Consider the following 27257-nt stretch of genomic DNA (forward strand, 5'->3'; position numbering starts at 1 on the left):
TGTGGCCATGGAGCATTTGTCTTGCGTCCTCCCTCACTCTGGCCTGCCTTTTCTAAGGAGGCCACTGGCTAATACACTGACCAGGAGTTTGTCCAGAAGACAGGGCCTCCTGGGGGCCAGGAAACAGTTAGCGTTTGACTAGGAACTGCTGAGGCTGGTTAATGATAAACCCACCTCCCTTGTTTTTCTCTCTCGATTAAGCATCCAATCTCGAAGTCTTTTGCAACCATTAATAGGTTTTAAATTTACCATTATTGTTATTAGGGATGCTTTTTGTATTTGGAAGGGAGATGTGATGCCATTGACTTCTACCCGGAGTATGAAGAAGAAAACATCACTTGCCTGGAAGTCCAACAACCTGGTTCTAGCCCTGATTCTGCCTTACCTCACTGGGCAATTGTGCCCAGGTCACTGCTCCTCTCTGGGGCGTGGCTTGACCCTCTGCAATATAAAGAGGAGGCCCAAAGATCAATGAGCTCCCTCCTAGCCCAATGGTCTATGAATCCATGGTTCTAAAGGGTGATTTGGGGAGAGATGCAAGTAGCAGGTGTGTGCACATTCTTCTACAAAGGGAAGAAAGACAGGAGGACACAAAACTAACACTGGCCAGAGGATGGATGTGGCAGCAAGCCAGGTGATACTTCCAGTGCTGGAATGGGAGAGAAGCCAGACAGGGGCTGCGGTGTAAAGCAGCTGCCTGGACTGCCCAGTGCCCCTTCAGTCACTTCTTTTGGAAACAAAGCTTTAATTTCCTTTGGGAAACCACCCTTCCTCCACTCTCAGCCCAGAGGCTCCAGGTTTGGCTGACCAAAGCCATGTATCCTCCCTGGCTACAGTTCAAAGATGACATATACTGCAAGCTAGGCTAGAAGGAGACTACTCCTGGATTTCCTGCTGGAGCTAGTGGAAAACAGGGTCTCTCTCTTTCTCTCCCTCCACTAAGGTTGCCAAGTTGGTTGGATGTAAGCCTGGTACCTCTTTGCCATTGTCTTAAGAGAGCCTACCCAAGATTAAGACCAAAGCCAATACTGAGAACACAGAACCAGGAAATAAGCAAAGCAAATCCCCAGTGATGTTGAGGACCTGGATCTAGCAAGACCTGAAGCCTTTTGATTTTTTAGTTATTGAATCAATCTTGTTTTTGTTATTTTGTTTTGTTTTGTTTTGTTTTTTTGCTTAAGTCAATTTGAGTTGTGTTTCTGTCATTTACAACTGATGAACTCAGGAGCTAAGCACCCTAGTCAGGAAGTACAGCCTAGACTCCCAAATGTGGCCCCACATATGGCTGGGAGGGGCTATAGATCAAAGGGTCCATGCCATTGCTGTCGCTCCCAGGCAGGTATGCTAGCGAGTCACCTGTGCCCTGCTCCTATACTAGACCACAAACACTCACTTGGAACACAAGGGCACCCTGAAAATGGAGCTAATGGAGGTCCTACAGGAAGCTGTCTGCCTTGTTTTCTATAATGGGGCATTAATAGTACCTGCCTGTCCTAGGCAATAATCCTTCAAATGATGCATTTTGGAAGTAGCTTCCACTCAATCAGAGACCCAACTCCCTGGTTTTGGGTGGGAGCAGGAGACTCCAATCACTCCAACTGCAGTATCCCATGCCCTGGTCTTCATGGTTGGTCCAAGAATGGTCATAAAGCAGACCAAACCAAAGCCCACCCTGGGATTTTTTAATTTGAGCTGGCAGAGAAGAGTTCCCCCATTCTGGTGGACATGCTTTAAGAATGAGCATCTGGTGTTGCTGGGGGCCGGGGGAAGATGTGGTATGAAAGAATGAAGCTGACACTCTGGGATAAGCAGAGACACAAGGCTGAGGGCCGTGAGCCTGGCAGCTCTGGGGCCTGGTTCCAGCCGGCACCAGCCCTACCTTGCCTTCCTCCAGTTTGTGAGCCAAGAAACAGTCCTCCCTCTCTCTTCCTTTTAAAGCAAGTTTCAAATGGGTTTCTGTCACTGGCAACCAAATAGTCCTAAAGAATACTGTTTTCTGCTAAACCAAGGGGAAAACAAAGATCTAAGTTCTAAGTTACCACTGCCTACCAAGGAAAGGGCCCTGATATCAAGGCAAGAAGCTAATAAGAGCACTGGACCTGATTCCAATCTTGAGTCCAAGACTCACTAGCTTTGGGACCCTGCACAAGCAACAACCACTCTGAGCCTCAGTGTCCTCATCTGTAAAAAGGAGATAATGACAGTATCCTCCCTACAAGGGTTGTTGTGAAGGTGAAGTGAGTGCCTGGCACACGGTCCTGGCTCCATACCCAGCAGCTGCTGTTATGACTTCCTTCTCCCTAAGCTTTTCTTCTCTGTTCCACCAGGATCTCAGGTCAGAGGGGGACAAAACTGTTTCTCAGGACCCTGGATCTTGCTGCAAAACCTGTGTATAGCTGTTGGCTCTAGAGGATTGGGAAGCTCGGGCCTCTGCTGGGGAGGTTTAGAGAAAGAAGAGCTCAGCCCTGGTCTTGGGCCAAAGGGAAAGCTGCTCAGGATCACACAGTCCTGGGAATGGTCGTCCAGCTGGGGAGAGGCTGGTCGTGTGGAAGCCCAACCCCCAGCCAGGGGCTCACAGAGCCAGACGTTCTCAGCAGGCACAGAGGGACTTCCTACATGCACAGAAGAACAGCCATTCATTCACTTCACTCACTCAACAAGAAGCAATGTACTAGGCACCAGGCAGGGCTTTGCAGGGCTTGGGGTCAGTTAAAGGACACAAGGATGAGTAAGACCCAAGGCTTGGTCTTCCAATAGCTAAACACAAACACAGCTGCAACATGGAGCTAAGTGATGAGCTTTATACAGCTAGTCTCTCTACCCCCACCCCCCACCTTCATTCCCCAGAGCGACCTCTCTTTGGGACTGTGGCAGGCTGGTGGTCCCTGCATCATCACCTGGGTGTGAGGCAGCCTCCTCACTGGTCCCCTGTTCCAAACATCCTGGCAACAATCGCTTCTACCTTCTATTGACATAATAACCATCCCAAAGCTCCAATCAAGTTCCTCCTTGTTCAAAAACCTTTAAGGTCCCCTTATTTCCTGGGAACAAAATCCAGGTGTCTCAGCCTGGCATTGAAGACCCTTGAAGATACTGCCCCACCCCACCTGCAGTTTATCTGCTAAGCCATCCCTTCCTTCAAATAGCTTACATGCCTGTCAGGCTGAACTATGCCCTGTGCCTTAGACGGCCCAGCGCTTTCTCACCTCCATGCTTCTGCCCAGGTGTCTCTTCTTCCTACCTATCTCCCTGTGCCCAATTTTCTCCTGTCCTGAAGCTCCACATCAAATGCCACCTCCTCAAGGAGGCATCCTCACTGTCCCGAGTTTAAACAATCTCTCCCTAAAGGAACTCCCCAGGCACTTTCCTTTGTGCCAGTTACACTTGAACAGGCTGCTTGGGAAGGTGGAGTTGCAGAGTGCTGTCTGTTTGCCTTGCAAAGTGTGAGCTGCTAGCTCTCTGTCTGGTGGACACAGGAGTCACCCTGGAGCAGGACTATACTGATATTCCCTGAAACCTTGGCTGGCCTCTACTTGGAAATGCAAATATGAAGGGAGCTGTGTCCCCCCTTTTCCCTGCCCTACGGGAATAGGGTGAGGGGACCTTTGGAGGGGCTGACAGAAGCTTCCCTCCTGATCTTCCCCCCACCTAGAACTGGTCTCAGAGAAACATGATGGACAAATTTGTCCTGAGAGGACAGGAACCTGGTCCCTCCCCCTTTCCTCCTAGGGCTGACACTATTAGAACCCCTTGGATGGAGTGGACATTTCCCAGAAAGTTGCCGGCACAAACAGACACTGAGGCTCCCAGAGGACCTCATCACGAGTCAGGACAGGGGTGCTCTGGAGGAGGTGTCTGGACCCGTGACCTGGCTTGACACCAGCCCAGGGGTTCATGGCCAAGCCCATGGCTTGGGGTAGAAGCCTCTGGGGCTCAACACCACCAGCAGAGTGGGGATGCTCTGGGAACAATGGCTGAGTAATGATGAAAAGCAGAAATTCTGGAAGCTACATATGGGATCCTGCACTGCAGCCCCATGGTGACAGTGGTCCAGGACATACTGAGTGGACGGCACCAGTCCCCATCTGCAGTGCCATGGCAACAGTGGCAGAAAATTGGGGCCAGCTAATGGGTAATGCGGCCCCAGGACTCTCTCCCTACCTGGCATTTGGAAGTGGAACTTAAGCCTGGAGTGGGCCTCAGGGTCCTGAGACAATTTGGGTGTGAGGTAGGTACACGAGCTCTTCTTAGAGTTCTTATTAAAGGAGGCATTTGGGTGCTTGGGAAGTCAATTGGAGAAAGAAGTACAACCACAGTCCACCTGAACAGTGAAGCAGTCACACCATCGCATACTCAGCAGAGGTTGCCCTGTTCTAAGTGAGGGTGGGGGCTCCACCATCGCACAATAAGTCTTTGAGTCTTTATCCCAGTTTCCTCGATAGCATTTTGTCCTGAAGTAGGCACACAATACATTTTTGTTGGAAAGAGGGAAGGAGGGAGGGAGGGTGGGAGGAACTGTGGGTCTAGGAGAGTCCAGAGGAGAGAGTTACAGCTTGCAACAGGACTAATACAGGCAGGCTTCCTGGCAGAGGTGGCCCATGAGGGGCCCTGAAGGAGGAACACCCTGAAAGGATCTTTTGAGCCTAAGGGTTCCTGGAAACCATCCCTTACAGTTCTAGGGCCCCTGAGCACATCAGGGGTGAAGGTCACAGCAGGTCCCATCCCCAGGTCTCCTACCCTCTCTTCTTGTCCTCAGCCTCCTAGCAATTCTATGACTTGGGGATTCATTTTTTAAGAAAAAGAATTCAGATTTACCTTACTTTCACAAGTTTTACAAAATACACTGAAAACACACCCTCAGGCAAACACATTGCCAGGGCCCCTCTCAGGACCCCGAGGCTCAACTTCATTAGCTTCTGGTACCCAGACTCTGCCCGCAGGAGGCCTCCCACTCCGCCTGGGCTTGGCTCAGACTCCCCACTAGCTGGAGGCGCTGGGCAGAGGGGGCTAAAGGCTATGTGGGCCAAAAGTCAAGCTGACCTGAAAGGCGAAGACATCCTTAATCAGAGTCTCCCCAAACACGAAGCTGGAGCCGGCCTCGGTGTAGCTCAGGAAGATCTGAAAGGAGAAAACAAACAAAACATAAACCAGGGCCTCGCCTGCTCCTTGTGCCTTCCCAGCAGCCTGAGGGGGAGAAGGACACAGAGGCTGCAGGCATCCCGGCCCCAGGCAGGTTGATCTGAGGACAAGTCCACCAGGCCCTGGGCCTTACAGGGGCAGGAGCACCATGTGCATGGTGAAAACCACACTCATGGGTGCTTGCTCCTTCTGAACATGTCCTCCAGAAGAGACACCTTTTCAATAAACTTTAAAGAAATACTCTGAGATGAGAGCTGTTAGGACAATCAAAATAGAGACGAGACAGTGGAGGAAGCAAACAGGGAGACACACAGAGAAGGCTGTCAAAGGTGGTGCTCTCTGAGCCTGTCCTCTCCCTTCCCCTCCTGACCCAGGATGGCACAGCCCCGTCCTGTCCCATTCGAGGCTCTTGGCCTTGGTGTCCCAATCTGGCTACACGTTTGCTGCAAGAGTCCTGTATTTAGAACCAGATCTTGCATTGTGATTGCAGGGACAAGTCACTTCTCTTGTCCAGGCCTCAGGACTCCCATCTATGAAATGGGGGTGTGCTCAGAGCAGCAAGTGTCTTTCCTGCACAACGCCCACAGGATACTGTTGGGGTGGTCAACAGGCATGCAGAGTCAAGATGCGTGGCATTTCCCTGCTCCACCCCGCGCTCTCCCTGTAGACAGCACGTGGAAATTCGAGATGGTGAGTGGGGATGAGTATAGGATTAACCTTGTGTCCTCAATGATTTATATTTTAAAAAGTAAATCATTATGGTTGCCCAACAATATGAATGAACTTAATGACACTCAAAAAGTGTTAAAATAGAGGGGAGGGTATATCAGTGGTAGGCTGCATGCATAGCATGCACAGGTCCTGGGTTCAACCCCCAGTACCACCATTAAAAATAAATAAATAAACAAATAAACCTAATTATCTCTCTCCCAAAACAAACAAAAAACACACAAAAAAGAATTGTTATATTGTTTTAAAAAATGGTTAAAATGGTAATTTTTCTGTTATGTCAATATATATATAGCACAATTTTAAAAATGGAATTAAAAAAGTATAACTTCAACAAACTGAACACTATTTTTAAATACACACATACACAAAGTAAATCATTTGCAATTTTTAAAGCACTTTTAACTATCATAATTTCAACTTCACTGATGACTACTGAGAGCCACGTGCCTTGGTGCCTGTGTACCCCAGGAACCTGCCTTTTTTGAGATTCTTTTCCACATCAGACCCAGCCTCTGAAAGAACTAGTTCTATCTGGGCAAGTGGTACCAGGCCTGAGGGAAGTAGCAGCTGCACTGCCCAGCCCCCAGCTGTCCACCTGGTCTGGGGTCCCAGTACACACCCACCATCCTGGTCCCAGTCCCTTTCTGTGGCCTCACTGCCCACCTCCCTCCAGCAGAGAGGCTCCTCCTCCATCCCCAGGCAACCCAAGATGATGTACACACCTGGATCTGGTCACCCAGCCACTGAAATGCAACAAATCCTGGTTCTGTTCTGATGACGAAGAGTCCGAGTACAAACTGTATTCCAAGACCCCAGGACACAGCCCGCCAGGACACCTGCCACCCGATAGAAAGGTCCTGGTGAGCTCAGCAATTCAAGAGATCCACAGGGAAAAGGGTGGGTGAGGGCAGAGGGCACGGTACTGCTGAAGGGCCTTGGAGCTTTGGACAGTCTGTAGGATGAAGGCTGGACCCACGTAGACTTCTGGGCCTGTTGCCAATGGTTACATCCCCTATGGAGTTCAGAATAGGCCATGCTCTTGGCAGCAGTGGGCCTGGGCAGTGGGCAAGGGTGGGGCAAGGTCTAACCAAGGACCAGCCCTGAGCATGCCATGGCACTTGGTGCTGGGTCATTGCTGGGTAGATGGAGCTGGAGATGTGGCCTCAGAGTCTGGCTTCAGTGTAACCTGTGCCTGGATGCTTCCCCATCCCTCCTACATAGTCAGGGCTCCCAGGCACCCTGACTCCAATCCCTACATGGCCCCCTCAGCAGAAGGCAGCTGGACTGCTAAGGGCCACTACTACCTCCCAGCATTTAATGATTCCTTAGACGTGATCCCTAAACTCAGGTGTGCATCAGGATGTCTGGAGGCTTCACTGGAGCTTGGAAGAAGGTTTTAACCACACTGTGAAACAAAAAGAGGTCCTGACATCAGAAAGAGAAGGGGTTGTGGCCCACTCTGGGCCTGACAATTAAGCACTCACTGCGCAGTGATGCTTTGAGACAGCAAAAAGAAGGCCGATGAACACGCAGACTCCTGCAAAGGACACTAGCTGCTCAGGCCGCTGAGAAGTGTCCAGAGCCAGCCACAGGATGAGGCCCAGGAAAGCGACAAGTGCTAGACCCCTGCAGGGGAAGGGTAGGAAGCCATTACTGTCAGCATCACCCCCACCGCCCGCACAATAGCACCCAGGGCCCCAGGGAAAAGCTACTCAGGGCTCGTGGGAGGAGAGAGAGTGCTGTGTGACCTTGGCAGATCACCTAGCCACTCCGAGTCCAGTTTCCTTACCAGGAAATGGAAGCCAAAGACAGTCTATTTCTCAAGGTTGCTAAGAGGACTAAATCAGAGGATGTGTGTACTCAGCTCAGCCCAGACATTCATGTGCAAGTCTTTGTGTGGCTGCATGCTTCCATTTCTCTTGGGTAAACACGGTAAGTGGAATGGGTGAATCATATGGTAAGGCCTAACTTTTTAGGAGCCTGTCAAATTGTCTTCCAAAGTGATTGTGTATTTTCACATGCCCATCAGCAGTGTATAAAAGCTCCAGTTCCTCCACACCTTTGCCAACACTTGGTATGGTCAACCTTCAGAAATCTAGCCATTCTAACAGGCATATAGCAGTATCTCCCCACGGTATTAATATGCATTTCCTTGATGACTAATGATGTTGAGCATCTTTCCATGTGCTTATTTGCCACCTACATATCTTCTTTAATTAAATGTCTGTTCAAATCTTGAGCCCACCTTTAAATTGGGTTGTTTTTCTTATCACTGAGTTTTGAGAGTTCTTAATAAGTGATTCTGGATACAAGTTCTTTGTCAGATAGATGATTTTCAAAATTTTTCCTCTAATCATGGCCTGTCTTTTTATTCTCTTAAGTTTTTTGAAGAGTGGAAGTTCCTAATTCTGATGAAGTTCAATTTATCATTTTTTAAAATGGATTGTGATTTGGGTTTTGCATCTAAGAGATTTACTTAACTCAAGGTCACAAATATTTTCTTATAGTAATGTTTTCTTATAGTAATTTTATAGTTTCAGGCTTTACATTTAGGTTTATGATCCATTTTCAGTTAATTTTTTATGTAATGTGACTCCTGGATCAAAGTTCCTTTGTTTATCTCTCCTCCTCCCCCTCTTTCTTCTTCGGCATATGGATATCCCATTGTTCTGGGAGAATTTGTTGAGATGATTATTAGTCCCTCACTGAATTGCCTTAGCACCCTTGTCAAAAATCCATTGGTTATATATATGTAGATCTATTTCTGTACCCCCTATTCTGTTCCACTGATCCATTTGTTCTGATGCCCATACCACATTGTCTTGATTACAGTAGCTTCATAATAAGTCTTAAAGACAGGTAGTGTAAATTCATAAACTTTGTTCATCTTTTTCAAAGTTGTCTTAGCTATCCTAGGTTTTTAGCATTTTTTAAAAATTTTATTTTACTGAGTTATAGTCAGTTTACAATGTTGTGGAGGGGGGTTCTTAGCATTTCTATATGAATTCTAAATCATCTTATTAATTTCTACCCAAAAAGTCTGCTATAATTTTGACTGAGATGCTATTAGAATCTATAGATTAATTTGAGGGGAATTGATATATTATCAACACTGCTTCTTTCAATCCATGAACTTGAATTTTGAATATTGCTCCATTTATTTAGGTCTTCTTTAATTTCTCTCAGCAGTGTTTTGTAGTTTTCAATGTATAGGTTTGCAGAACTTTTGTCAGACTTATCCTTCAGTATTTCATGTTTTATGCTGTTCTAAATTACATTTTTAAATTTTAATTTATGATTGCTTGTTGTTAGTATATTGAAACACTATTGTTTTTTATGTTGATCTTGTATCCTTCAACCTTGCTGAACTCATTTATTAGTTCTACTAGCTTTATGTAGATTCCGTAGGATTTTCTATATAGATAATCATGTTGTCTGTGAATAAAGACAGCTTTAAGTCCTCCTTTCTAATCTACATGTCTTTTATTTCTTTTACCTCCAGGACAATGTTGAATAAAAGTGGTGAGAATGGACATTCTTATATTGTTCTTGATTTCAATGGAAAAGTACTCAGTCTTTCACAATTAAGGATGAGGTTAGCTATAAATTTTTAGTAGCTGGCCTTTGTCAGATTGAGAAAGTTCCAGTCTATTCCTAGTTTGCTTAGAATTTTGATCAGAAATGGATGTTGAATTTTGTCAGATGCTTTCTCTGAGTCTATAGGCATGATCATATAGTTTTTCTTTTTGGTCTGTTAATATGATGTGTAATGTTGGTTGATTTTTTTAATGTTAACCCAAATTTGGATTCCTGGGATAAACCCTTCTTGATCATGATATATTATCCCTTTATATGTTGCTGCATTTGGTTTTCTAAAATTTTGTTTGTAATTTTTGCATCTTTGTTCATAAGGGTTATTGATCTATACATTTAATGTGATTATTGGTATGGGGGAGGGGTTAAATCTACCATCTTGCTATTTATTTTCCATTTGCCCCATTTTTGTTCCTCTTTTCTTATTTTTCTACCTTCTCTCTGATTGACTACTTTTTAAATTATTCTCCTTTTTTTTTTTTTTAACTTGTTAGCTATAACTCTTTGCTGTGTTACGTTAGTGGTTGCTTTAGCATTTATCGTAAACATATTTACCCTATCCCAGTCCACCCTGAAGTGATATTATACCACTTCACATGCAGTATAAAAATCTAAAAGCACTATGATTTCATTTCCTCCCTCCCAGCTTTTGTGCTATGGTTGTTTACTTCTACATATAACATAAACTCCACAATACTTTGTTATTATTCTTGCCTTACAAGCTGATTACACTTGAAAGAGATTTAAATAATAACTAAATCAGTCATTTTATTTATCCATGCAGTTACCCTTCCAATGATCTTCATTCCTTTGTGTGGATCTAGGTTTCCGTCTAGTACCACTTTCCTTGTTTGAAGAATGTCCTTTAACATTTCTTGCAGTGCCTCTCTGTTTCTCGTGTGTCTGAAGATTTCCTTCAGCTTTTGTATGTCTGAAAAATTCCAATTTTTCCTTTTTTTTTTTGTAGGATATTTCACTGGTAAAGAGTTTTAGATTGACATATTTTTGTTTAGCTTTTCATTTTTTACTGTTCCACTGTTTTCTCATTTGTATTGTTTCTGAGAAGAACTCTGCTGTTCTTTGTTCTTCTGAACGTACCTTTTTTTCTCTAGCTGTTTTTAAGATTTTCTCTTTATTGCTTAAAAAAGCAATTTTTAAATGATATGGCTTGGTGTAATTTTCTTTATGTTTCTTGTGCTGTGGGTTTGTGGAGGCTCTTGGATCTTTGGGTTTATAATTTGCATCAAATTTGGAATTTTTTAGACATGATTTCTTTGAGTATTATTTTCTCTCCTTCTTCTTTGGAAAATTCAGTTACCCATCTGTTTGTCCACTTAATGTTGTTCCGTGGTTAACTGATGCTCTGTTTGACTCTTTCATGTTTTGTTTTCAAGATCTGTTAGGCAGAACCTGAGCAGGGTTTATTCTTCGGTTAATTTTTCCCTATTACTGACCCAAGATCTTTCTTGGTATTCTAAACAATGCCCTGTGAATTACGAGGTTTTCCACTCTGACTGTTGAGAACAAACACTGTTCCTGGCCCTGTGTGATTTCTGGGCACTGTTGCCTCTAAGCCTTTTGGGAGGTTCTTTTCTAGGTCTTGGATATTTCCCTCACATACATTCACTGATCAGAACTCAGTTGCGTACTGAGGGAAGACCCTCTGAAGATGGCTGGAGTTTTCTCTCTGCACAGCTCTCTCCTTTCTGGTACTCTGCACTGTGAACTCTAGCTGCTTTGGCTTCCCTGAATGCCAAGCTCAGTCTGCTCAACTCAGGAAATCTGCAGGCCTCACCTTGGTACCCCTTCCCTGCACTGTGGCCTGGAAACTCTCTTAATGCAGTAAGTTGGGGCAATCACAGGGCTCATCTCATTTGTTTCCTCTTTCTCAAGGATCACTGTCCTTTGTTGCCTGATGCCCAGTGTCTTAAGAGTTTGTTTCATATATCTGTTCTGGTTTTTTAGTTATTTCAAATGGGAGGATAAACCTGGTCTCTGTTACTCCATCTTGACCTGACTTTGGATGCCGAAATCATATGCATGTATTTTAAAAACAGTTTTATTGAGACAAAATTCACATACCATACAATTTGCCCATTTAAAGTGTATGGTTCAATGGTTTTTATTATATTCACAGAGTTCTGCAACCATCAGCACAGTCAACATTTTCATCAGCCCAAAGAAAAACCTCGTACCTCTACCATCACCCCTCAGTCTTCCCATCCCCCTCCAGCCCTAGGTAATCACTAATCCACTCTCTGTCTCTACAGATTTGCCTATTCTGGACTTTTCATATAAGTGGAATCATACAATATATGGTTCTTTCGGGACTGGCTTCTTTTACTTAGTATAGCAAACAATACAAATGAGAAAATAGTGGAACAGTAAAAAATTAAAACTAATGTTTTCAAGCTTCATCATTATTGTAGCATTTATGAATACTACATTCCTTTCATGGCCAAATCACATTCCATTATATGGATATATGATTTTATTTATCCATTTAATGGTTGATAGGCTTTTGGGTTATTTCCACTTTGGCTATTGTGAATAATGATACTTTGAACATTTGCATGTAAGTTTTTATACAGATATATGTTTTCATTTCTCTTAGGTATATATCTAGGAGTGGAATTATTGGATATGGTAACTCTAGTTACTGTAAGTTAACTCTAAGTATAATGTTTTGAGGAACTGACTAATTGTTTTCTAAAGCATCTGCACCATCTTACATTTCTACCAGCAGTGTATGAGGGTTTCAGATTTTTCCACGTCTTCACCAACACTTGCTGTCATCTATCTTTTTTTGTGACAGTCATCCTAGTGGATGGGAAGTGGTATCTCATTGCGGTTTTGATATGCATTTTCATGATGGTTATAATATTGAGCTTTTTTCATGGTTATTTGAGTATCTTTGGAGAAATGTCTATTCAGATCCTTTCTCCATTTTTCAATTTGGTTGTCTTTTTATTGTTGAGCTGTAATTCTATATACAAGTCCCTTATCATTTACACAATTTGCAAATTTTTTCCCATTCTGTTGGTTGTCTTTTCACTTTGTTGTTGGTGTCCTCTGAATCAAAAAGTTTTAGTTTTTATACAGTCTAGTTTATCTGCATGTATTTTTTAAAGGAAACTTTACATCAATACCTCAAATGGAAAACCAGTATCAATGATTTGTCATAAATAGAAGATAATTATAAAAATAAATCCTTTTATAAATCAATTTAATAAAGAAAAGTCTAATGTAAAGACAAATCTACTTAGAAATAAAGTGAAAAATTTTAGGCTGGCTCAAATCATGCTGTGGTATGTGGATCTTACTTTGGGAAACACCATTGTGCCCTGAACCTGCCTGGCTTAGTCATTGGATATCTTTGGGCACCAGTTTCTTCATCAACAACAAAAAAAGAATACTGGAATAGATTGGAGGCCTTCAGACTTTTTTTAAGCCATAGAAACTTTTTTTTTGTTGAAAACTTGCTTACAAAACAGATAAAATAGAGCTGCCTTCTTGAAATGGAGATTGGGAGGCGGGGTGTCTGATGTTCCCCTCTCCAATTTCCCTCACCTGCCCTATGGCATCTCCAGGGTTTCTAGAGCTGTGTGGAACTCAGCTTGAAAGTCAGGGAATCCTGAACGTGGCTGGCTACATTAGCATCCCCTGGTGGCTAAAATGATTGACACCTGGACCCCAGTCCAGACTGCTGAATCAGACTCCAGGGGTGGCCCTGTGCAACTGTATGTCTCACACACGCCCCGGGTGATCTGATAGGAGGCACTGATATGGGCCCTCCCTGCTTGAATGGGCTGGGATCTCTGAATTTAGGAAACTGTTGAGTCCTGCTCTCAAATGTCATAGTCACCTGTTGTAACCAGACAGGAATTGGCAAAACACCATAAAGATGCTACAAAGTTGCCTTTTGAAGCCACCCACCCAGCAACACCTGCCCTGGGGCTCCCAGGAGGCAAGCAAGTATGGTGTGCTCCCCATGGCCCAGGAGCCCTCTGGTGGGACGAGGACTGAGGCCCTCCTCACCCAGCCCTGGAGCTGACTCAGAGGCCCTCAGCCAATGTGCCCGCCCCCTGCCCCCAACCCCATGCCCCACCTGGGGGGCTCACTTACCTCTTAAACCAGAGGTTCAGGCGAGGATGCCCCAGAGGCTTGACACATCTCTGCAGCTTTGGCCCCAGCAGCCTCTTCAGCAGGCTGTAGGCCAGGAAGACGAGGACCACACAGGTGAGGACAAACAGTGCCAGGGCCCTCTGGAAATCCAGGAGGCAGGCAATCAGCAGGAAGGCAGCGAAAGCTGGGAGTCGGAGGGGGATGAAACAGAGAAGGGGTCATCAATAACGACACTGGCCTCTCCCGGACCCTGCAGTCCTGCCCTCCGGCTCCACCTTACTCCAGCCAGAGTGCAGAGAGAGAAGTGTTACCCAACCTCTCTGAGCTTGTTTCCTCATTTGGAAATAAGTCATCTCTACCATGTCAGAGGGTTGTTATGGAATTAATTGACAGAATGTGTGTGAGAGGACTTTTCAAACTGCAACGTGCTGACCAAATGTGAGGGAGATGTGTAAGGACAAGAAAAGACAGCATGAATCTCTGAGCATCAATGGAGCACCTACTATGTTCCAGAGCCATGCTAAGTACTGTGGAGGACAAAGATGGATAAGTCAGTTACTCCAGGAAAGTGGTTGCTTGTGTGAGCCAGCATCCCATTCTGAAGTATTAATCAATGACCATTTTTCTTCCTGGAATTTCCTTTTCCCCCTTTGCCCTTCTCCCCTTCAAGCAGCTAAGCCAGTCTGTGCTGTATCTCCAGAAAGGAATATGACCGTGGCTAGCAGAGGGGAAATAGCTCTCCCTGGCCCTTGAAGAATGGAAAGGACTTACAGGCTTTCCTTTGGATAAAAAACGAGGGATGAAAGATTATGAGCAAGCGTAATCCCTACCCTTACTTGTTCTGCAGCCAAACTAGTTGGAGGACACTAGTTAGAGGAGATCAGTGGGTCCCAAGGGAAAGGGCTCGGAGTCTGGGGAGGTGGCAAAAGCCCAGATGTGTTTGTGGCATTGCAAGCAGAGAAGCCCTGCCCTAGGGAGGCAGAAGAATTTCAGGGAGAGGAACACCCATGGAGTGTGTGGGTAGGCAGAGCCATAGAAATCTCCTGAGATTCTGCACACCTCAGCAGGCAGAAAGCAGCAGAAGCGATCTCCGTGAGGGGCTCAGAGAGGAAACTAGAACAGGCCCACGATGGAGATGGGGTATCTCCATGGCTACCAGCAGGGGCAGAGAACCTAGGACCAACTGGAGAAATGGACAGGTTGGCAGACACCTGAGGATTGGTAGCAGATAAGCCTCTTTCTAAGGAAAGGGGTAGAGGGATGTTCCAAACTGACCAGACATCCAGTTCCTATCATTCAGTGGAAATGACGAAATCGAAGTGGGAAATAAGTTGAGTTGTGGAAAATAAAGTTACTTTTCTCTCACATAAAAGCTTGTGGGCTGGAATTGCTACCTGTATGGGTGTCATTTAGAGGCACACAGGTGAGGCTCTGCCAGTCAGTGCCCGGGACGCAGGCACAGGACTGTGGGTGGACAAGGGAGGGGGAGCTGGCAGGGGAGCTGGCAGGAGAGAGGCGCCGAACTCAGTACTTTACAGCACTGGCAGGATTGCTCGCCACAACCGTCTCACGGGTACTATGGTGATGCCCATATAGACACAAGAAAGGAAGTGACTCACACAGGGAGGATTCCAACCCAGGTCTGTCTGTGGCCAGCGGGGACTCAGGCACGTCGTACAAGAGAGGAGGCTGTTTGGACAAGTCCTCCAGGCAGCACACAGGAATAACATGTCTCAGGGAGTATTTTTAACCTTCTAGGATCAATTCACCACTCTGGTGACAGGACTTTCTGTTCCTTTGGGGCTCCCCTCCCCATTCCTAGCCCACGTGGTCCGGTGGTGCCTGATATGCTTCAGGGGTGGGAGACCACAGCATCCCCCAGGCCCAGGGGTGGGCACATGACCCGAGCTAGGCACATCAGAGACCTCCAGGGACTTGGCCAGAAATATGGGCAAGAGAGGCACACTCTTCTGAGATTGGGGACACTGAAGCCCTCTATGTCAGCTGGCTACTAGTGCTGTCTTTGTGTCCAAGGAGAAAGCCTGTCTAAGGTGAGGAAGCCATTGCTACAGCTCCGACGAAGTGCTGAGGACATTAGCTTCATTTCTCTGCCATGCCTACTTTCAGGAAGTACAGGAAGGGCCTCCTCACCATAGAATACGTGACTCCATAAAAATATCAGAATCGGAGGAAATCAAAATCACTAAACATGGAGAAAGTAAGGGATGATTTAAGGATGGAGACTGAGTTCCTGAAGGCCAAGAGAAAAGTGGAAGTAGGTAGGATATGGGAGGTAATTCCCATTATCTGCTAGAAGGAAGTCATTCATTTCTTCAAGAGAAATAAATCTGAGTCTGAGTGGAGGTGGAAGCCAGGGAAACAGAAAGGCCCTGATCAGATCCTGCCGAAGGAAGGCTTCTCTATGTCAGACATCTCTTGGGGGGAGCTGTGAACCAGCCCCATCTCAGCAGATGACCCTGCTTTTGATTTCATCACGAAGATTGGGGCCACCACTGCCATGTCTCCATGTCCTCTCCCCTGCGGGACCCCCTGTGAAGGTCCGTGCGGCCACACCCACCTCCCTGCACTACCTCCCACCTGACAAGCCTTGGCCAGCCTCCAACCAGGAAGACCCGCCCTTATGCCTGGGCCAGGAGCCCTCCTTCTCCGTGCCCAGGGGGACCTTGCTCCACCGGTCATCTCTGCCTCCTAGCGTGTCACCTTCTTCCCACAAACTCGCTGCCTCAGCTCAGAAACACAATCAAAGGGTCTCCCTTCACAAATGCACCTTCTTCCTTGACACTGCCACACCCTTCCATGAATATTCCCGCCCAGTTCTCATAAAAAATGTCTCGGAAGAGCTGTCTAGACTTACTGTCTACACTGCCTCACCTCCTGTTCTCCAGTCTAGCTTTCGCACCTCTGCCCCAAGTCATCATGACCTCCTTGGTCCTAAATCCCACGGACGCTGCTCAGTCCCTGTCCCGCTGGGCTCCCAGCTGCAGAGATGCTGCGGATCTTCCCTCCTGCCTGAAAGCCTTGGCTCTCTGGGCTCCGGTGCCAACTCTGCTCCTGGTCTCCTGTGGCCACCCCTGTCTCCACTCCTCTCAGGCTGTTTCAGGGCCCTCTTCCTCTCCAGCTCCTGTGTGGCTGGTCCCCAGGTTTCTGTCCTTGAACCACCTCTCAATTCATTCTCCAAACACTCCTGGGAAACCAACCTCCTCTCCTCCTGGAGGGCATGGCAGCAGTACCTACAACACACTGTCCAAGATGACTTGTCATCCCTCTCCCTGCCGAGACCCCCTCCTCCACCCCTGTTCCCTACTCTGGAGGGCAGCAGCACCCACACCGTGGCCCAGGCAGTACCCTGAGGCATCCTGAATTCCAGGGCCTCCTTCATCCCGCACAGGTGATCAGCTCCCAAGGCTGACTGGCGCTGCTTCCGGGGATTTCTCAGATCCACCCCCTTCCATCTTTTACCACTTTGTCTTCTCACTCATGTGCTGTCATCCTCAACATCTCCTCCCCGTCTTTCCAGCCTGCCTCTTCCGGGTTTCCACAGTGTGAATTTGACCTTGACACTTTACAGTTTAAATCTTTCCATGGCTTTCTTTGGCCTTAAGGGTAAAATTCAAGGCTCCCAACCCCCTCCCCAAACCAGGCCCCTTCACATCCCTCCAACCTCATCCTCTGGCACACCTGGTCTAGAACTTTACCCTCTAGCCACACTAGATTGTTCATCAGCTTCCTGCCCATGTCCCGCAGGTTTTCACCTTTGCTCCTGTGGTTCCTCCGCATGGAATGCCTCCTCACTCTTATTGTGCTTCTCCTCTACCTGGCTAACTCCTGCCCAACCTGTGACACTTGAATATCACCTCCTCCTGGAAGTCTTCTATGATCACCCCCACATCCTTCCTTCATGCTCCCAAATGGCTCTCTGCATTATGTGGAAATACTTGTTCCTCTTTCTATTACTGATCAGAGAGTACCTTGCAAACAAGATCTGGTCTGGTTTAAATCTGATGCTCCAGCCTCTGGAACAAGAGCTGGCCCTGAGCTGGTGCTCAACCAACCTTTGTTGAGTTATTGGGTAAGTCAATGACCCTGCCCAGGGACATGGGTGGCTAGGATGGAGGTGGCTGAAACCAGAGTGGTGGGGACTTGGGGGCTAGGACGGGGGTGGCTGTCCCAAGTAGGGCTGGGCCCCAAGCTCACCAGTACAGAGCAGGCCTTTGCAGATCCACCGAAACAGCTGTGTGTGCTCCCTGTAGAAGCGTCTCACTTTCAGGGCTGGCTGCAGGCTCCTCCTGGGGAGAAGACCAGCAGGGTCCACAAGTGGTTCCCCCAGACTCCCACCCTGTGGGGATCCTCAACACCTCCAGGTAGAAGCCACGCAGGTACATCCCCTGTAAAACGGCAACATGGGACATCCCACAGGACTGAAGGGCAACCCTAGTCCAGAGCAAACTAAGGAACAGCTCAGGCCATCCACTCCTTCTGGCCTCTGTCTGTACCAGCTTTGCCTGGGCCTGGAGCAGCACCACTACCCCAGGGATAATCCCGTCTCAGGCTCGGAAAGGAATGAACTGAGACAAGGAGAAAGAAATGCACAACCAGGATGGCTGCCTCCCCGGCCTGTCCCAGTTCCACCTGTCCCTGGGGTGAGGTGGGGAGACTCCCAGCCCTGCATCTACTCCCTTGGGACCCCAGACACTTATCCTCTGAGTCAGTAGCTCCTCCCAGCAAGAGAAAGTGTGAACAGCCCACTGGCAGCCATCATGTATGCCCCCTGCCTTCCCGGTGCAGTGCAAATGCCAATTCCTGCCTGGTCATTTGGTTGCTTGTCTGTCCCTGGAGGAAAGGCTGGTACCTGAATAGCCCCTGGGGTCCCCAGGCTGATTTTGTAAAAGATGCTCACTCATGTTCATTCAGCCACCAGCCACTGTTTTAAGGAAACTTTCTCCCCTCTCTCTGTCCCTAACTCCCACCTCCCGCATGAGGAATTCTTCCCCAATCTCCCCCCAAGGCAGATAGATGGAATCCTCCCCAGCTCCCTTCATGCTCTCTTCAGCTCAGGAACTGGCCAGGGAGGGACCCCCCAGTAGGCCTGGGTGTCAGGAGGCTGAGCTCTAGGCTTGAACTTGCCTGTGTCACTTGGGCCCATCCCTCTCCCTCTCCGGGCTTCAGCCTCCCCATGTGAAATGAGGGGCCTGGCCCAGTATAGGGGTTTTCAAACTAAGCCTCAGGGTTCCCTGAGGTGCCCCAGAATGGGGTAGAAGGAAGATGCGGGGACAGAGGGGACCAGGCTGGTTCAGGGGTGCTGTCCAACTTCAACCAGAGCAGTCCCACAGTATAAATCAGGATTCCCAATGGGATTTTATTCCGGCTGCTTCAATACAATTTAGAAACCTCCTGCCTGGCTCACGTTGGAGGCAGAGGCCAGCAGAACTTGTTTGTTGGCTAAAACATGTTTACCCATTTCTTCAACAAAGGTTCAGGGAGCCCCCTCCCCAACAAGAGACCAGATCCCCATCTGTGCTCCCCACGAGGGCCTCCTCCCCAGGTTCACCCACATCTCTCCAGAGACCACCTACCATCCTGAGGAGGGCTCCAGGCCAGTCTTGCTCCCGCTGTCTCCAACTTCTGTGGGGTTTGGGTCACTGCCAGGGGCCTGGTCCTCCTCCTAAAGCCACCAGAGAGTGACCAGAGTGTGTCTCCCACCTCAAGTGAGAACACTAGCTGGGGGCCTGGAGCTGGGAGAGATCCAGACTGCTACCAGTGTGCCCACAGCCACCTCAGGAGTGGGCTGGGGTGGGGGGAGGACACAGGAAGTAACCAGAGGGCAACTTAACTAAATCCCAAAAAGCATGCATTAAATGCCTACTCTGTGCTGGGCTCTGTACCAGACACATCCTGCCCTCGGGGAGCTCATGGTCTGCATGAGGGAGGGACGCTCATGCTTCAGGGGAGGTTGGGAGGGAAAGGGTGTCACCTAGGGCCCCAGTGTTCTGGTCATTCTAGAGCAAGGCCAAGATTGCCAGCTCCTCAGAGGCTGAGGCGTCCCCAGAGATCTCCTGTCCTCACCATGAGGTTTCTCCTTCTCATCCTTTAGATCACAGCTCAAATATCACTTCCTTGTTGAGACCTTCCCTGACCTTTCAGACAAGGGCAGGCTATACAGGCACATGGTAGGTAAACAGCAAATGTTTAATGAGTGAAATAAGGGGGCTTCTCTGTGCGGAGGAGGTCAACACGCTTGGGGTTCCTAAGTGTTCAAGCAAAGACGTGAGGAGGAGGTGGGAGCGGGAGGAAGATGGTGGACAAAGGCCCCTCCCAACAAGGGCTACACTGGGATGGGGGAGGGGACAGACCAGGCTTTCCGACAGCTCAACGCCCATGTTCTCCAAACCACTGGCCACGGATGTGAGAGAGTTGGACTGTCTTCGTCTTGGTGTGTGTTGCTCCATGTGCCAGAACTTCCAGCTAAAAGACAAAGTAAGGGCCCAAAGCTGAAAGGGGAGGCCAGGGAGGACCCAGGGGAGGGGAGGGGCGGTGGGAGGAGGTGGGGGGAGGAAGGGGGCTGGGAGAAGGGAGCAGCAGCCTGGCACAGCCTCTACCATCCCAGAACTCAGGTGATGTGCCAGGGGCCCCAGTGAGAGAGGAAGGCCCCCTTTCCTGCATTCACTTCTGAACCTGTGAGAGGCAAGTCCTTCCTTGTAAATCAGGAAGGCCAGGTAGAAACAGGGCAAGTTCCACCCACTTCACAGGGAAGGAAAGGAAGGAATTACACAGAGCATATGCATATACCCGATATAAGCATTTTTCTGAAGAGAGGCCCTCACTTTCCTCACTCCCCACAACAGGTTAAATGATTGCCATTAAGTGATACTTCCATTGTATTATACTCTCCCATCTCTGAAAGATGGAAAAACAATATCCTGAAGACATCATTCTAGTACCTGGATCCAACTATTCCTGAAACCAATCCTACCCCTGGACTTTTCAATGACAAGAGCCAATATAGTTTTTGTTTGTTTGTTTGTTTGTTTTGCTGAAGCTCAGTTCATACGCCTAAACTTATCTGTAAATAAGAGCTCTAAGACCCCATTTCTCCACACTCCTGTTTCCTGTCTTTCTCTTCCCCTTCTGGAACACCCTACCATATCCAAATGCCAGCCTGGCTCAGCTCACATACCCAGGGGCACACACGGGTGCACACATGAGTGGGGACATGTGAGGGAGGGTAGAGCCTGTGGGCACACACGCAAACACACACAGCTGCACCGAGAGGGGCAGCCTCCTCATCCTACTCACATATTTGTGGTCAGCAAGTCCCTCTCAGGGACAGACGGAAGCGCGTGTTCCCACAGGGACAGGCTGGATCCAACCCGCTTACGCTTTGGCCCGTCTTCTCATTTCAGTGGAAATCCCTGGGCAGAGTCCAGAGTTGGAGTAGGTTGGGCTTTCCACCCAGCTCTGCTAGCACCTTCTCTAGAGCCCAGGGCCACGGCCAGGGTGGGGACCCCAGCCTCTCTCAGGAAAAAGAGAAACCAGAGCAAGTGGGCCCACTCTAGGCCTGGCCCACGGAGCTCCTGCCTAATCACTGAATCTGCCTTCCTCATCTGGGACGCCCTCCTCTCTACTCTGCCCTGCTTCCAAACAGGCCCACCTCTTCCAGGAAGGCTGCCTTTATTATTCTTATCTTCCCCACATCCCCTCCTGGGGTCTCCTTTTCCACCTGCCATCAGTGCTACTCAGTTTTTTAGATCATGCATTTTATCTCTCATTTGGCATCTTACCCAGTCTCCCTTTTCTCACTAGATCGTAGTTACAACAGCAACATATTTTCCTGAGAGTGAAGATAAGGAAAGCAGTGAAGCACCACAAGTAGTGAAAGTGTTTCAAGTCTAAGCAGTCTTGAAAACAAAACAAAATCACATTGTTTGCCCTTGTTCCTTTTTTTTTTTTTAACTGACACTTAAGCAACAATGTGCAAAGTCAAGGAACAAACTCTTTAATGTTTCAGTCCTCAAACTAAACATTAAACTTATCTGGTGGGATTGACAACATTTCTTTAATAATTAATCAAACACACTCAGTACAAAACCCGTTTATGATGCACAAACACTTCCTGGTACACAGAGGCAGAGTCATCGACACATGCTGGTTGTTTTGGAAGTGTAGGGACCGTGATGGATGAAGGGTGGGGGAACTCCCTTTCTTTAAAAACATTTTTTGTCTGTCATTCAGATCATCAAAGCATTACACATGCATCATTAAACATTTAAACATTATGGAAATATATAGAACACAGGAAGTTAAAAATCCCTCTAATCAGAGCCCTCCAGAGATGACTACCACTGAGCTGGTGGAATTTTTCTCCAGACTTTTTTTTTATAAATGAATACTCTTTTATGTTATTCATTTTATACAAAGGGGGCTCATACTATACCAACAATTTGCTTTTATGGGTGGTGATCCACACCATGCTCCACTCACTCTGTTGGGGACCCAAGTGCTGCCTTGATTATAAACTAAATGTCTGTGGTGTCATCTGGTTTATCCTGAGCAGGACACCTGTCGCCATGGGTAGCCTCCACAGGGATGGGCTTGGAGCTGCCCTGGCAGGGACCTCATGAATTCCCAGTGAAGGGCAGATGTGACTGTATCTGTTTCTCTGCCTCTGCCCTCTTCTAGCCTCGCCCCTCCCCTCTTTCCCTTCTCCCCTCCCCTTCCCCCCTTCCTCCTCCCTCCTCTCCTTTCCCTTCCTCTCTTGATTTCTCTTGGGGCTCAGAGAGAAGCCAGGAGGCACAAAACTTTCAGTAGCAGCCAAACTTGTTTCGAAATGTTCCCTACACTGGACCTTAGAGCCTTGACAGCTTCGTGTGCCCTGATCTCTAAAACAAGGATGTAATAGGCGCTGTATCTTAGAATGACAGGGTTGGAACGAACCTTGAGCTTAGAGCCCAAAGGTCCAGATTCAGTCCTGACTCTGAAAGTTAACTTGTTTTCCTCATCTGTAAAGCAGTGGGGGTGGATAATAGTACCCACCTCATAAATATATATTGATGGGGACTAAATGAGCTAATGCAGGTGAGGTGCTTAACAGAAAGGCTGGCACTGCCAACCTGGCAGGTGTCATCACTGTCACCGGTCCCATCTCGGGGCTGTCCTGACACACTGCTCTCCTCCTCCAGGACAGGAGGCCCAGTGTGGCTCCACTGCTCCTGCCCTCAAGGAGGGACAGCCAACAGTAATTCTGGAGAGAGATTCTGGGAGGAAGTCAGATGCTCTTTTTGGGTGGAATTTGGCTAAGAGTCACAGGCTGGGTAGTTGGGATGAGCCCCAGGGAAAGAACGAGAGCTGGAGGACCTCTGGACGCTGGGGTCTGCCCCATCCAGCTGTGTGACCTCAGCATGTCTCTTGATGCTTGTGGCTGCTTCCTGAGGGGATGATCTCACTGGGGTGGTAGAGTGAGGCCTGAGACCAAGCCGGGGCCTGGGGTTCTGGGTCCAGGGCAGAGGTAGGCAAGGACTATATATATATATATATATATATATATATAATTCCCCTTCCAATCATAACAAAACAGCACTTGGAAGGATTTATAATGAGGAGGCTGCTCCACCTCTCCCATCCCCGTCCCATTCCTCAGAGGCAACCCCTTACCTGTCTCTGGCTGAAGTTCTCTGCAGCCACTCCTGTTTCAGAGGAATCCTTGGTCAGAGAAGAAGAAAAATCTCCTTGCCAGGCTCTGATATAACAGGATATTTTTGTAAGTGGCGAGTGAGACATTCGGAACAGTAAGAGGCGGACCTCATCAGAAGGGGTGTTCAACAGTCCCCTTATTTTCTTCTCACGGTGTTGCCCACACTCATTTCTCTGCTCTTCGCAGATGAGGTCTCTTTCATCACACTGATTCATGTGTTCAAACAGTAGCCAAAAAGAGCGGCTCCTCCCTGGTCAAGTTCCATGAACACGGCCTTGTCATTCCTTTTTCCTAAACTTGCTTTTCTCTCTTAAACCTGGGCCGTTGGCAGAAAGGATATCCAATACAATGTCTCCTTTCTCATTTGGAGCATTGAAAGATGGGCTTTTTATAGTCATAGTAGAAATATTTAAAAGTAGAAAGCATTTACAAATTCTGATGACACAGAGCAAAATAAAAGCTGAAGACATAGCTTAGACAGTTGAAAACATCAACTCCTACTTGAAACCCTGACACATTTTCCATAGGAATGGGCCCACCCAAGACTTAGAGCAGAGTGCTCTTCTAGCAAGTATACAGCAAACCCAAGTGTTCACAGGGAAAGGAAACACTCCCGGTATCCCAAAGGCCAAAGCTCCCTGCCCCAGCTTACTCGTAATCACTAGCCAAGCATCTCCTGATATGGTCCCTCCCTTGACCCTTTCTGTTCATTGGGAACAGATGGGCACAAATGGCCATTATCCAATACAAAATGAAAGAATGGGTCTGGGGCTCATCTGTCTTAGCAACAGTAAAGAGCTAGTAAGGTAAGGATGCCTGGTCCCATGCCCATGAGGGCCCACGGCCACCAGGCAGGGGGATTTTCCCCAAGCAGCTAAGAGATCGGTCTTTCCAAATATTTAACTGGCTGCCGCTTTGTGAAGTGTGTTTCCCTGGTTGTTGCTGCTGCTTTACCTTCTATCCCTCTTGCCATTCCACCTCATACTAGTTTTGTATATAATGAGAGACTGACATGTTTCCTTTTTCAGTTCAAACCAGGTTAAGATGTTCCACAAACCAAGGCAGGTCTTAATTCACATCATCTTGTCGGACTCAAGGATGAGATCCCTGGCTTTTGTGGGCTTTGTAACAAAGGCTATTTCTTCCTCTTGAAGGTGCACCATTTTCCTTCTCCAGCCATTCATTGGCAGGGGCTGTGGGGGTTATTAACTTGGGTCTCCATTGCCTTGTTGGCCCAGAGCCTGACACTGAGTTGAAGTCGATAAGCTGGTTACTTATATAGACAAAAATAGTTCCTTGGTTGTTCCATCTTCTCCCCATGTCAGGGAAGTGGTCTGATGTGACACCCACTGAGCCTTAGAAAGAAATCAGATATTTTTACAGAAGTTTCCCTGAAGAGGACTTCAGGCCTCCTGCGAGGAGCCAGTAAATGAATCTGCCACAGATCTGCAGTGTTGTAGCGAAGGCGCCGACAAGTGGTGGCATCACAAATTAAGTACAATTGTTAGGAAGAACAAAAATGGACACCTCTGAGTGTCACATCTAGACATGGAAACTTTCCAGGCATATCTTGCCTCCCAGGACCCAGATGGAATTCAGCCAGTAATATCATGCCATAGAGCGCAAGGCACAGCCTCCTTCTCCCTGACTTTCCTCTGGTTAGTACCAACTGTTATTCCTGGGTGGGCCTGCCAAGTATGATCATGACTCACTTTGAAACACTGCTTTCCGTTTCACTATGCCTGTAGAAGCAGGCTTCCTATTCCAGATGTTGTGTCCAATTCCCTTCAGTTCCATGACCGTGGGAGTCTGTGGAGAACCTGACCCAGCACAGGAGCTAAACGTTGGCCAGCTCGTGAGTCAGGAGGCAGTGCCGATTGTTCCCTATGGGATGAGACCTGGAAAGACAGTTTTCAGGGGTGCGGGTAGAGATCTTTGTCAGCCACCCCACCTTGTAGGTTGGGAGAAACACCAGGGTCTCACAGCTTGGAGGAGAAGAGCAGCATGTGAGTGGCCCTGAGAGGGATCCTGTAGTTCCTAGAGAAGGTGACAACAGTGGCACCAGCTGAGAATCTTATGTATGAGAGCTTGAGAGCTTGGTATGTGCTAAGAGCTTTACTGCATGATCTCAGTTAACCTTCACAATAACCCAATGAATTAGGTGCTGGTCACCATTTCCCTTCACCTGTCCGGCACGGAGGTGTGTGATGGAGGAGTCAGGACCTTAAATGGAGCAACTATTGAGAAGTTGAACAGCCTGAGGTGGAACCATGGGCCACTATGCTACATGTTTGTATTTGGGAGCTCTGAGCTGGCGTTTCAGGTGTCCACCATGTTTTCACCTTCAACTGCTGCTTGGCAGGCAGAATGGATTCTGGGCCCACACTTAGGCCTAATGGCTGTGAATTGTTTTGGTTTTTTTGAGGGGGTGTGGTAATTAAGTTTATTTATTTAGTTATTTTAATGGAGGCACTGGGGATTGAACCCAGGACCTTGTGCATGCTCAGCACGCACTCTACGCACCGCTCCCTGTAATGGCTGTGAATTGTATTCTCTAGTCAGACTCCATGAAATCAGGGATAGAGTGTCTCTGAGCAATTTCCTAAGTAAGACCCAGCACAGATTCTGCAGAGGCTGATTTACTGGACACTCAGCCACATAACCTGAATAACCACATAAACCCAATTGCTCCGAGAACACAGATTTTGCCCTGTTAGAAAAGCAGAGCCCTAGTGAAATTTCTCTGCTTCTAGTGAGATCCAAATCAGTGACAGTCTACAGAGCAGGAGGCCTGATGTGTCTTAGGCAGGTTTATTCACCTGAGGTGGGGATTCTTTTTCAGACCATTTACCTGGGGTGGTGATGGGGATTGTGCTCTGGGCAGAAGTGGGGTAAGGCAGGCAGAACAGGGCAAAGGTAAAAAGTGAGAGTGTGGTCTTAGCTAGAGTCTGGCTTTTGTCTGATCCCACAGGGAAATTTTGGAATACAAACTGTCCCCTAGGTTAGTCCCACCTTGAGGCAAGGCCCAGCCAGTCAGTCATGGGTCAAGAACTGGGGAAGGGTTTGGGAGGGGGGCATTGCCTCCCAGGTGAGATGGTTTCCATTTGACTCATGGCAGTTCTTCAGACAGGAGGTAGATGTGAGCTAACTCACAGCCCCTGGGAGCTAGGCCCACAGTAAAGGGGATTTGAGCTGGGCACCAGTGGCCTCCACCAGTACCTCGTGGGTTCCAGGACCTCTGGGTGTCAGTAGCGGATGCCCGTTTTTTTTTTTGTTTGTTTGTTTTGTTTTGTTTTTAAAAAAGGACAACACACCCAAAATGGAGTCACTTGTTCCTAGAATTGCAAATCAAGACTTAACTAGACTTCCAGCCACTCCCAGGAATGTGGCCTTTAACCCATCAATCTGTAATTACCTGATCAACACAGTGAGATAATCTTCATGATAGATTCCCCACTTCCCCCAAGGAAAGGTGACCTTGCCTGAAATAATCCTTCCTTTCATTTATGACTTCCTTGTCCCACCCACTTCCTGCCTTTAAAAACCTTCCACTTTGTACACCTCCTCAGAGCTCCATTCTACTTGCTAGGTGAAATACTGTTCAATTTATGACTTGTTGAATAAAGCCAATCAGACCTTCACATTTACTCAGCTGACTTTTCTTAACATTCCTACCCAGAGCTAGCTCCAATCATGCAACTACAGCCACCTGAAGATAGGTATGCCTGTCTGGCCATCAGTCTCACATTCTCCATTGCAATTTAACATTAGAGTTCAAATTTGCCTGGTTGAATGGGATATGATCCAATTTCTGATAGGCAGTTCCTGAAGCAGAAGGAGCTGGGGACCTTCTGTAGATCTTTCTAGTCCAAATAAGTGACTGGCAAAGGAAACTTAAAGGAAGCTCAGCACTAAGCTGTCTCAGGGAGGCGAGAGCTGGGAAAACCAGAGAGCAGCC

At 47.6% G+C, this 27257-nt stretch overlaps 1 protein-coding gene across 6 annotated transcripts in view; it reads right to left on the reverse strand.

Annotated features, from left to right (window-relative positions):
• The window catches only part of SLC28A1 (solute carrier family 28 member 1), a 68198-nt gene extending 40941 nt beyond the window's left edge, over positions 1–27257 (reverse strand). For 2 of the 6 annotated variants that reach the window (XM_032469229.1, XM_032469230.1), the window contains exons 1-8: positions 23260–27257; positions 19962–20073; positions 19185–19273; positions 17806–17897; positions 13591–13774; positions 7356–7497; positions 6594–6707; positions 5041–5118 (exon numbers count right to left, since the gene is read on the reverse strand). In XM_032469229.1, the coding sequence (XP_032325120.1) occupies positions 5041–5118; positions 6594–6707; positions 7356–7497; positions 13591–13774; positions 17806–17897; positions 19185–19273; positions 19962–20057 (795 nt within the window). In that variant the 5' untranslated portion in view covers positions 20058–20073; positions 23260–27257. Of the gene's footprint in view, positions 1–5040; positions 5119–6593; positions 6708–7355; positions 7498–13590; positions 13775–17805; positions 17898–19184; positions 19274–19961; positions 20074–20904; positions 21346–21389; positions 21489–23259 lie in introns of those variants that run through there. The other 4 variants (XM_032469227.1, XM_032469228.1, XM_014565983.2 and 1 more) reach the window with 4 other exon arrangements.

This window comes from Camelus ferus, chromosome 27 (genome assembly GCF_009834535.1).
Source record: "Camelus ferus isolate YT-003-E chromosome 27, BCGSAC_Cfer_1.0, whole genome shotgun sequence".
Taxonomy (NCBI): Eukaryota; Metazoa; Chordata; class Mammalia; order Artiodactyla; family Camelidae; genus Camelus; species Camelus ferus.